The 12695-nt window shown below is 33.8% G+C and overlaps 1 protein-coding gene across 1 annotated transcript; it reads right to left on the bottom strand.

The window, feature by feature from the left end:
• Positions 1-4685: 4685 nt before the first annotated feature.
• Positions 4686-11926, bottom strand: LOC103139250 (meprin A subunit beta-like). The gene is made up of 14 exons (XM_007553779.2): positions 11749-11926; positions 10928-10946; positions 10796-10825; positions 10653-10678; positions 10468-10552; positions 10069-10186; positions 9642-9820; positions 9009-9227; positions 7820-7990; positions 6960-7190; positions 6313-6765; positions 6034-6207; positions 5384-5492; positions 4686-5193 (listed from the first exon to the last, which is right to left on the bottom strand). Exons 1-14 carry the CDS (start codon positions 11830-11832, stop codon positions 5115-5117), a joined length of 1977 nt encoding a protein of 658 aa, XP_007553841.1. The 5' UTR covers positions 11833-11926; the 3' UTR covers positions 4686-5114.
• Positions 11927-12695: the final 769 nt, after the last annotated feature.

Here is a 12695-nt window from a genome sequence, read left to right on the forward strand (position 1 = left end):
TGGACTGAAAATTACCAACATATCTAAAGGGTGTAAGTAAGGCATTGCAAAACATTTATCTTTGATGATGTTAAGTGACTGTTGTTTCACCACTGAAATAACATTATTTAATTGCAAATCTGCTTTCTACTGTAATTTGAGAAAGGAGGCGAGACAAGAGTGAGTCAGATTTACAGAAGTACTTCATAAATCTATGACTAAACATAAGAATAAAAAACACATTGTCCTTTATTGGTTTCATGTGACCTACGTGAACAATAGTTCCTGCTGAAACAATGACATTTTAATGTAATATATATATAAAATAAATATTTAAATAATAATAATAGTAATAATAATAATAATATAGAATAAAAAATATTTTTATTTTATTATATATTATTATTATATAAATATATGTTTTATTTAAATAATTTTTCTTTTGTAGGTGAAGAAGAGCAAAACACCAACCGTAGATTCCACGGACCGACTACTGGTGCAAGTACGCATACACACACAACAGATGCATAGCACATTGTTGCTGCCAGGTGGCTGATTTACCATATCTGATAAAAATACTATTTAATGTGTATATCTAATAACGTGCTCAGTGAGTATTTAAAATAGACTGCATGCTTTAACTTTATCTGGTATCAGTCTGCAGTGATTATAGTTTACAGAGTGCTACAAGTAAGCATGTTATTTGCCTGATTGAAAAACCAATACTTTTATAATGAAGATTCACTTTTAAATTGAACATACATATATAGCAAAATTAACGCTAATGCCGCTTGATTTCCTTATCCCAATAAAGGCCAGATTTCTGCACACACTGGAGTAATATGTGTTGGTATGTATTACTGTGTACACATTACAAGTACAATAAAGGTCTACTTTCTGAAAGTAGGTTAACTCAGTGAGTGACAAAAATGTGTTTCTATATTACAGCTCTTCTTTTCATCTTGTCTGGGTGATCTTAAACAGAGTAAGTATGATTCATCACACAACTTTCAAAACATTTTACTGAAAAACTTAACAGTCCTAAATTTAGTTTATGCAGTGACATCTGATGTTTTCCTGTCTTCAGAAAATTTTGTATCAATGAATTATGAGCTTTGAATAAAACAACAACAACAACAACAACAACAACAAAACAAACATTTACAATACAGTAAGTCTGCAGGTACTGCAGAAACATACATAGACTCAGAAATGTATTACTGACCACTAGAGGGAAGTAGTAATCCATTCACCAGAAAAGGAGAGCCAAAACATGTTTAATCTAATTTTAGGGCTGATTCAAGCCAGACTTATTGTACTGAATGATATGTTTAACTAAATTTGACAGTGAGGAGAAAAGACTGGCCATGTAAATGCAAAATATTTCAACCACCGAAATGGATTCTCTATCCAGTCGCAATCCTGTCAACTTTGCTTGACAGCAACTTCTTAACAGTTACAGTATTTTTAATAATTTGTTTTCTGTCATTTCCACAGATGCTCATTCACAGGGAGAGAAAAGAAAGATGTCAACACATTTCAAAAATGTTTAATTGATTATGATTTGAGTTCATTTTAGAAAAAAAATAACCAGTGAAGCTTTTATTTTATTTTATATATTGTTAGGCCTAATATTATCCATACCCCTGTCAACAACATGTTTCTTCTGACTGCAAGTAACATTGTTGCTTTGGATGGGCCCAGCAAGAATCAACTTGAATCCAAAATATGAGTGTAAACTGTTTTTCTTTTTCAGAACTAATACTGGGTTTTTTTCATTGTTTTATTATTTCTTTGTTATCTATAGCAAAGCTGTTTTAGCCATATCTATAAAGCAATACATATTAAGTATCTTAATTGATTAAAAGTATATAAAGTCATACTTTCAGTCTCAGCTGCAGTGGTGACAGTCAGGGGGAGGGGACTTTTCTTTCAACTGGAAGAAATACACAGAGAAACAAACATCATGGCTGAAATGAAGTCAAAACATGAAAACTACTGAGCATAATATAATCACAGATGTGTTAATAAAACAGAAACACAGACTCAGAGATCTAAACATAAATAGTTCTAAAACTGAACATATAAAATGAAAGAACAACTGGAAAAAAGTTATTAATTGGTTTTAAAGACATTGTTACATTGATAGAAAACATTTAGAGGAAATTCTATAACAGGTGATTATATCAAGGTTAGGTTCAAAAGTTGCAATTAACTTCCAGAAAACAAAGTTATATTAGGCACTGGTTGATGGCACAAGGTGGATATAGCCACAACAGATCAAATAGATTATTTGTCTAGTCAAAAACCAGCTAAAAATGGAAATATTTTCCATGTAGTTAGTTGATTAGGTCATAACCAGTCATGAATCTGAAACTCAATTGTGAAACTGTAATTTCTAGACAGTTTGATCCATATTTGACCACATGAGTATCCAGATCATAGATACAAGGTAAAAGTGCAGCTGCTGTCCACAGCAAAGTTAGGGGGGCAGTCACATCATCATCATCATCTTCATCATCCATCCAAGCAGGTAGGAGTGCCATGTTCTTTTGGATGAAAATGTTTACATACTACACTGATATTAAAGCCAGGTTGTTCAGGCCCTGTACAGATGCTTCAGAAGAAACTGCAGATTGATCACAAACAGAAATTATATATACCAAATGTGACGGATCAATATTTAAGATGAGCAACTTCACTTGACTAACAGTAAAGTAAATCAGAGGCCATAATATATAATTTATGTTACATAAATCATGAGTGTAGCTTTTAATTAATCTAGCCTCTTAATTTTTCCAACAAAATGCTTAGGAGGAATTAGCCTGTATCCACTCCACTCCAGTTTAATAGGCATAACTTATGTATGGTGACATTTGGTGCATGCTGATAGCTGTTAGAGTGGGGATAGAAGCCAAATTTTTCAGGAGAGAAGCTAAAGATGCTGCAACATAAGGGCAATAAAGTTATTATATAAAGCATTTTCCTGAAACGGCTATTGTTAAAGACCCTCTATATGATGGAAAAAAGAAACGATCTACTTCTCTGACCTTCTTTCGTCTGTTGTTGGATCTCTTTTAGTTTCAGTAAATCATGAGCAGCATGACTGCTGCACTCTGCACATTGGGCTTCAATGTGATTTTGAGGGACAATTAAATCTGATGTGTTATGTAATGAAAAGCTTTTCTTTTTGTTTATTCCAGATAATCAATGATATTAAATTAAGAAATTAACAAAGCTGGAATTTTCTGCATAATTGCCAGAACAAAACTTATATACTGATATTTATCTCCCAGAATACCAAAAAACTTACCTTCACTGGACAACAAAGACAGTCATAAATGTTGACCATCCATGCCCAGTATAGAGCATAGAGGCCATGTTTGTACTAAAAACTGGAAACGCATTATAGTCTGGTATAAGTATTTATTATGTAAAAATGCCTGCAGTTGCCCTCTTTTTTTCCTGGGAATACAAATAATGGATTTCACTTCAGCTTTTACTGCTACAAATACCATATACTCATAACAGTATTCATAATAGAGCAGGGAAGAAGCAAAAGATCAACAGAAGGGACAGTGTGGCAGGCAAAGGTGGCAAAGAACATACAAGTGAAAGGAGGTGGAAAAAAATGAAGAGGAAGACCCTTGCACAGATGAGATGTAAGGAAAATGCTGCAAGGCTTGGTGAAACCTATGTCTCTATGTGAAGCCAATGGATAGATTTTTTTGTACCTTGAACTGCAGGTGAGGAGACAAAAGTCTAAGCCAAAGCAAAAATTATATATGAAAAAGAGAGTGTGTGTTTGCTCTGTCTCCTCCAACCCCGTGTCATTTGCAGTGGACAGCTGTTCACACAAAGGCAGATTCTGCTTCAGGTTTCTGTCTGTTAAAGAGCAGTTCTGCTTTCATGCATGATCAGTCGGAGCAACTGCTGCAAAATTAAAGACTTGATGCAATCAGATGGGTTTCCATAGTTTTTGGTACTAACTGGAATAATAAGCTGAAATGACCTGGCTACTAAAACAAGAATTGAAAATATACCAAAAGTGGTGTCTTGAGAAAATGGAGCGTCTGTTGAAAATTTCTTTGCTGACAAAATCAGTAGGGAATTGGTGACCTTCTAAATAATTCAATCACTTGTTGTAATTTGTGTGTAGTTATGTCTACATTTTATTTTTATTTGCAAAATGCTGTGAGATCACATTCATTGTGAATTGGTGCACTGCAAATAAAATTAATTAAACTGAATACATATTACACCCCTAAATATTTATGAAATCTCACCATACCATCCTCACTCATGATTTAATAAGGGCTTTTATTTGCACATATTCCTATTTCTTATTTGTTGAGGGAAATCTATAGAGTTAGCTCCCTTTCACTATTATAGCTATCACTTTCATTGTTGAGCAAGGATATTTTTTTGGATTTGCTAGACTGTATGGCAGAACAATTTTCAAAACTGTTTAAAGTTTCTCTCTGTCTGTGTTATGAAACTGTTAAATCAAATGTTATCCACAGTAGTGGAAGCAGTAAAAAAGCATCAGGGGTTGAAGCCTGAGGTCAATAAAAGCCACATTGTTAAAAGCTTTGAAAAAAAAAGCTACACAATACAGTGATGTTTAGGACAAGGAACGTTGAGTAAAATACATTCTGTGGTAGTTTATGACACCTCTACCTGAATAAAGGGCCCCACATTTTGTCTTTAAATTTTCATCAACTTTATTAAGCCACCAAGCCCAAAGATCCATAGTAAAGTATGTTAGTGTGTTGGTAAATACAGCGTTGGAAATTCAAACCCAAAACAAATCTAACACTGGTTGATCCTTCAAATTCGATAAACAGAAGGCCAACAGTAAGGTTTTTTTTTGTTGTTGTTGTTGTTTTGTTTTACCAATACTTAATACAAGAAATACATATAAAAGAAAATGTGTTCCCACCACCAAACATGTTTAAAATGCAAGTTTTTCATCCCATACAAATGCTCTTAATAAAAAAAATTTCCTTATAGTGCAGTATTTTCTTTTAATCATAGTTTTAAAAAAATGATCCATAGGGATTCAGAAGCATTACTGTTAATGTTTGTGCAAAGGCAAAATATTTGAAGGGAAGATTTACGGCTCCATAGTCTCATCAAGCCAACATAGAAATTATTGGCAGCAGGAGGGTGAGCAGCAGAGAAGCAACCAAACCAGGAGAGAACCCAGGAACACTAGAATAAAAAGAAAATAGATGATTAAAACATTTTAAAATATTTTACCTTACATATTTTGTCTGCATTATCTGCATTACAGCACTAATTGGATGTCAAGTATTTATTTTAGTATTTATTTTCTGGGATAGTTGTGGTTATAAGATTTGTACATTGTTAAGGTGAAACTATATTTGACGCTAAATCTCACCCCGTTAAGAAACATGGGCCTTCATCCCAGTTTCTAGAGCGAGCTGTGATGTTCATTGGTTGCACTTGAGGACACGGTAGGGAGTTTCCATTAACCAGAGGAGTGAGATCTACCAAAAGATTAAAAAAAATTAGTAACAGTAAAAGAAAAGGAAAATTCAGTTTCATCACCTTAACAAGTTTTTTTTTTTTTTTTAAAACAATCCTGACTTTGCGCACCCACTCAGCCCATGGGTCCTACCCCAAGATTTCTGGAGATCATACTCTACATATCCCTGTCCTCAATGTTCCCATAGAACTTGTTAGTCCACACAATGGATGAGCCAGCATTGTTTCAGTTACGGATCTCTAAGAAAATTCTTGAAGAGTCCTGTCTCTACTGGGACTCATAATGTTGATTATTTATTCCAAAGGAAGCTATGAAGAGGCCTAATTTTATTTGAGAATTTTCTAATTTTCCATAAACAACTTCAATTTTCATTCGGTTTTGGTTCTGGTTGCCACATAAATAAAACCTCAAACACCCTAACAATAGCAGTGTTGTGTTTGCCAAAGTAATACTGCTTTTGGCATCTCCCCTTTTTATTAAATAAATAGGTGGCTTTGATACGAAAGCAATAATTTGCTCTGAGCAAAGACATGCCTACTTACCTTCAAAGCTGAACATGAAGATGGCGCTACCTCCCTTCAGAAACTCCCTGGTTTGCAGTTCTTCCAAAAATGCAAAATAGTGGTACCCAACCAGAATCCCACCATAGACTGCCTCACCGTTTTCATGAAAAACTATGCTTCCATTTTTACGAGGGTTGTCCCACCAACTGATACCTGTTTATATAAAACATATTTAACATAAGACAAAGTAGATATTGTTACCACTTTATTATTAAAGATTTTCCTTACAGTAATTTCCAAATTTTGTAGTGCACCTACCATTAGAGAGGTTGTGAGTTTCATGTGTAACTTCACTCCATTGTTTTGACATTTGCATTTTCATGTCAGGGGTTTGATCCAGCATTTGGAAGGTCACTTGTTTTTGTAGACAAGGCCATTCCAGCTGGTCATCATTGTCACCAGACAAGATCTCCACATACATTCCAAGGAATGTCTTGTAGAGTACAGCAGCTATCCGGTAAGCATAGCCCTCTTTGGAGTACTGCCGTGGACTGTATATTGCAGTTCCAAAAGTACTTGTGTTTAAAAGTCTCCCTAAGTTATCAATCTGCAGGGTCACATGTGGACACTCGGTCTCAGAGAGATTGATATCATCAATGGAGAAGCCGCCTGTAGAGTTTCCTGCTCCTTTCCGAACCTCAAACACCACCTGAAAGTTTTTGGTGGCATTGAGAGAAACATGATGGAGCTTCCAGTGAGATGTTGGAGGACCTGGAAAGGATGTTTTTAGGTCACCATGATATACTATTTAAGTGCCTCGGTGCACATGTAGAAAAGCATATTATCAAACGTACTAACTGCCAGAAAATAACAACATAGAACAGAAAAGCCTTTATCATCAAGAAAATATAAGATACTTAGAGAAATTGGTAAAAGCATCCGCATGATTTCATCGCAGATATTACCAGTGATCTGTCCCATGAGGCGGAGAGTTCCTCTGGTGTCATGCTCATCCTGAAACTCTCTGATCCAGATATTAAGTTCATCTGACTCATTTCCACTGTGGAAATAGTAAAACTGCAGACATTGGACTTTACATTCCCTTTGCGTACTCATGATTTTGGTCCCAAGCCAAGCTGAGTCTCCCTCTTGACCTGATGATGTGCTAGCATGGATGAAATATCCTGTTTCCTGACCTAGAATTATAAGGTTAAAAACAATGTGGTAATATCTTTCTTCCATCATCCTATATACATATTCAGGTGAAACCAGATATTTATAAACATTGCCTAATCAGACACATTTTTTCTCAATGAGTCATAGTGAGTCATATCTTTCCTGTTTGAACATGCTTTATTCCTAAATGTCAGGTTAATTAGATATGTTTGTCTAAAATTTTAAAGTTAGTATCAAATGTCTAATTCACTACATATGTGAATTAGACATTGCATATGTAGTGATGTCCAATTTTGCTTTATTTTATCAAGATCTTTCTCTCTTGTTGTTACTGAATTCAGCAAAGAGAAATAATTTTGGTATTCCAAACAGACCTAAACATTAAAAACAAGATTGGATTTAATGTGTGGCAGTGAGAAAAAATGAGACTATGTATCTTTTTATAACAGCATGTAAATGTAATATAAACAAAAATATATCATTTCACATATTTACACTAGTTTAAATATAAATCGGATATACATGAACATGCAATAACATTTACTTTTGAGTAAATTTGAACTTCATCCTGTGTCTGATAATTGTGCTAATTGTGCTATGCACAAACTATTTCATGCTTTATAATATAAAATGTAATGAATATGCCTACCATTTTCTCCGTTTCCAGCAGGCAGAGTGGTGTGGTCAGTGCTTGGACCGCTACTAACTTGTGTAACCACCTCCCACTCACTGTCACTCTGTGCACAGCTGCTCATTTGACTCATTTGGCACATCATCCCATTAGAAAAGTCACAGAAAAACATAGAGGCAACTGTGGAATCTGTTAATAAAACATTTTGAATATTTAAATATTTGTCTTGACCATAGTTTCATTATTTCATAAGTGCAAGTTAGCTAAAAGGATAGATACACCTTATATCTAGATCAAATAATACTTTGAGTCAAACCTATTAGCAACTTCTTCCTTGAGTTCAATGAGGATCAGGGGTGCAATGAAGAAATCAAATCGTCTTTATGGCAGAGTATATATATATCAATAGTAACAGCCAAAAGTTTGAAATGCCACAGCCTCCACTTATCAATGGATACACACTTTAGCACATGAAGTGTAAGTCTTTAGCTTTTATGTGCCTAAATAAGATAATCTACAATTCACTTTTCATTGTTTTCTTCATTTTCCATGCTGTAGACATGTTTTATTATTGTGCTTATCAGAAAAGCCCATGTTCAAGGATTATTTACACCTCTGATTAACTTAACTACATCATAGATTTATTTCCATATGTAAATAGAAATCTGTCATTGGAGGAGTCTGGTGTTAAATTACGTTAGCTTAATTCTGCATTGACTGTGCTTAAATTCGTGTGCTTGCAAAGTTTCATGCATCTGCATGTTTTTCATTTGACAGTTTTCTATATTCAGAGCTAAGTCGTGTTTTAATAGAAAATTCATAAAACTCTTTGTACTGCATACAACAGTGTACAGTACTGTTGTGACATTGCAGTGGATATTTCAATACTGCCAAAAATGCAAAATTATTAAAGTTGTGTCTTTCTTTAATATTTACTTGATCCAAACAATGCAACATCATCTTATAACTGAATTCAATATTATGTATTTTCCCAAAAGCTTAACTAGCTCAATTGTTCCAATTCAAAACAATTTACTTAAAATGCAATGAAAATTAGCTTCCTGAAAGTCCTGATAATTCCTGTAATATATTAGATATTTTACTTCTATCACAAGTTTGACATTATGTTGAATGTCTGTGCACAAAGTCAACTTTGACAAAATCAATTTGTTTTAGTAATTTGAATAATCAGTGTTGTAGGACTTACTGCATTTGTAGAGAAGTTTCAACTTTTGAGCATCTCGAGGACTCATATCCAGTCTTTGACCAATAACATTTTGGAATTTGTGGTCTTTGGTAATAATCGTAGAGCCATTGCCATTGCTTAATACATTTTTGCCAGAGTGCATCACTGACAGGTAGTCATATGACACATTATGGGTGGCGCTCAGATCACTGCCGAGCTTCTTAAAATAACCTTCTTGTCCTAAGAACACAAAAATACCCAAATACTGAACACAAGATTTTTTTTTTTATGGAAATAGACTTAAAAATAAATGTTATTAGTGACTGACTATTCATAATTAGACATTATATTACAGAAATACCAAATACTAGTGTATTTGGTATTTCTAATCCTGCTACAAATCTACAAAGTGGTTGAAAGACTTACTACACACTTTTTGCACAAAGTACACAATCAAACTTCTTCAAAGTTGTTAAAGTTAAATGTAGCACTGAGGAGATAATATCATACAAAATAAGCTATGCTGACCTGACTTATTGTTTTTATGTAATTATACTTCCAATCTAGCAATTACTAAATGTTTTATACCCTTATTTCATCAAACATCTTGTTGCACCAAAATGGAACAAGTACACTGTAATAAAATTATTAAACCTGCTATGACGTTGTCAAAGTTTATCTGCACATAGTCGTCTCTGTCATGCCTGATTTCCTCATGGTAGAAGCCAAGAGCATGAAGAATTGTATGTTCAACAATAGCAATGTGATCACAGCCTGCATCAATAGAGATTTCCTGTCCGTTGAAGAATGTTCGGCCAACGTATGACCAGCACCTAGAATAGAAAAATTACAGATTATTGTGAGAAACAGCAACGTCAGTGCACAGATTATCGTTTTACTCTATACTGGTCATGGCTAATAAGTGAATGTACACTGTTTATTATTTCTCTGTCTATCTTTCATTTTTTCTTTTTTTATCATTGTGAATGCATTATTCCTGACACAAGACTACACACAAATGTCAATGTGAAAAGTGAGTTGCATTTATTGAACCTTGCACAAATACACAAAATGTACATACCCAACTAAGTTTTGGAATGAAAGGTAATACTCCTCAGTATCCCTTGGTTTAAAGTCAATGCATGACTTCACTCTGAACTGGTCAAAAGCTCTCAAGATGACTCCTTTAGCATTCAGGTCTTTTGTCAATTAAAAAAAAATAGCAGTGGAGAAAGAACAACAATAAAGACAGTTACACTCTGTAAACAGATAGATTTCAAGTAAAACAAAACATTTTCACTTTAGTCTGCTTTGGTTTCTTTTATTTTACTCAAGGTGTGACAACTACTTTTTCATGAGTGTTTGCTGTATGTTCTGTTTTCAATCAATTTAATCCTTTCTTTCCTTATCAACTAGACAGCACACAATTAAAAGACATGTACATGTATATGTATATTTTAAAGTCACCCAATGACATTACCAAGGCTTTTGTCCAACACGTAGGGAACTGGAGATTTCCACAAACCGGGCCCTCCTAAAATAGTACTTCTTGCATTCTCTGGCACCTAAAATAATAATCATGAGAAAAGAATTTGTGTGACAATTTTTGTAAAACAATGTTTAAAAAAAAAGTTCAAAGTTTGCCTGCATAAATAAAAATCTTACCTCGTGTATGTCATCAACTAACAAATCTAAGATAAAACATAAAAGTTAATGATTTAGTAAAAAAAAGAACTAAATGGTAATACATATCCATTGTACAATTTGATGTAAACATAGTTTTTCTTTTAATAGAAAATCAGTTTTACCATCTGTGGTGTTCTTTTTCTCATCAATGTCTGCAAAAACACAAAATGACTCCTTTGGAGATCATGGTATATAAAGACCAAAAAGTAGAATTTATAAAATAATATGAAAAAACAAAACATAGTATAACTTACCAACCATATTCCCATCGTCCTACAAAAAACATACATATAAGAATTAAAAAGAAAATCTTACATAAAATCTTAAAAGAAACAGATAAAATATGTTTCTTTTTGTTGTTTTGGAAAGGTAGCTGTATTTTTCTAAATTAGTCTAGAAATCATAGCAAATGACATGCACTTTAATATAGTTTTTAAAAGTTCACATTTTTTGCCTTAACCAGTTTGCTATTGTGCTGTGAGCCATTCCTGGATGTTTTTAAAGTAAAAATGGGCCCTTTCTCTTCTTTAAATCAACAATTGTTTACAATGAATAAAATGTGCATAGAGAAAGTTAAATTATTGCCTTAAGGAATCATTGAGGAAAAAAATCAGAAAAGCTTAGAGTTGGTGAAAATGTAAAGTCAAAATAAAGTTTTTACTCTTAATATGCAAAAAATCTGCGTATAGTAAGTTTAAGGATGCAAAGAAGCATCCTGAATATCTGAAACATTATCAAGACAAACAGTATCTTGTAAAAATAAATATACAAGTGAATCATCTTATTTGAGGTTTGACACATAATCCACTAATTTAACTATTAACAACAGAGATGAAGGTTTTGGTTGACTGTTAGGGAAGATTCAACATTACATTTGTGTTTTTAAGATTTGTAGATAATATGTCTAAAATGTGTTAAAAGAAAATCCATGAAATTCAGTTTATAACTCCTACTATTTCCAGTCCGACGTTTTTCTTTTTAAACTTAAAATAGATGACATTCAGTCAGTAATGTATGGTAGCTCACATAAAAAACACCTCTTGTATTTTATGTAGTAGTATGCATAGATACTTACAACGCTCATGGCGAGGGTGGATGAAACCACCAAGCAGACGACAAGAAAAATGCAGTCTTGCATCTTCTTGGCTAGTCTTAGCATTGCACAGAGTGATTAAAGAAATGCAGGCATGCAGATGTTGTAAACTCAAAAACTCATGAACAAAATATCGAATCAAACCAAAAACAGTTGTAAGGACAAGGGCTGTACTGAGACTCAGACATTTATATACACGGTCAGATGACGGCTAAAGAGGAAGAGCTGGTAGTGAATCAAAACACAGCTGCTTGATATTAAATTCTAATTTTTTTATGAATAGGGGGAACCAATGCAAAAGAGGAAACTTAATTTCATGATACAGTAGAATTAAAATGTCACCTGTTCTGTAACACAACCTAGGCAGTAGAATAAATAAAGAGCAAATACCAAACCAAACTTGATCTTTCAGACTGTATACAGTATACTGCATACACACATACATAAAAGTGGTTGGACTGTATACAACTCTCAGGTATGTCTTTTGCAAACTAAGATCAGAAATATGAGACCACAGTTTGCACAACCTCAGCAAAACTGAACAATCAAAGACTGGAAAAAGCTTTTCTTGATCAAATGAGTCTTCAGTCAAAATAATCTGCATCAAGGATCTGAATTTGGCAAATGAAAGGTGGTCAAGGTGGTGGTAACTTATTAACTTAGTTAATGAGAACAAGTAAAACATTACTACCATATACTTTAGTATTACTGTTGACAATGTTCATTCCTTTTTGACCACAGTTTACCCCTCTTTCATTTGATACTGCCAGTAGATAATGTGAGGATGTGGGTTTCCTGTATATGTATTTTGGTCTATTTGGTCCCCGTGTCTTAGTGTCTTGTTCCCATGATTAACCCCTAGTGTATTTAACCTCACCAGTGTCTCCTGCTCCTCACTGGATCCTTGTAATCGTTTGCCTCCTTATGTT

Source organism: Poecilia formosa, unplaced genomic scaffold, assembly GCF_000485575.1.
Source record: "Poecilia formosa unplaced genomic scaffold, Poecilia_formosa-5.1.2 Scaffold59, whole genome shotgun sequence".
In the NCBI taxonomy this organism is placed as follows: Eukaryota; Metazoa; Chordata; class Actinopteri; order Cyprinodontiformes; family Poeciliidae; genus Poecilia; species Poecilia formosa.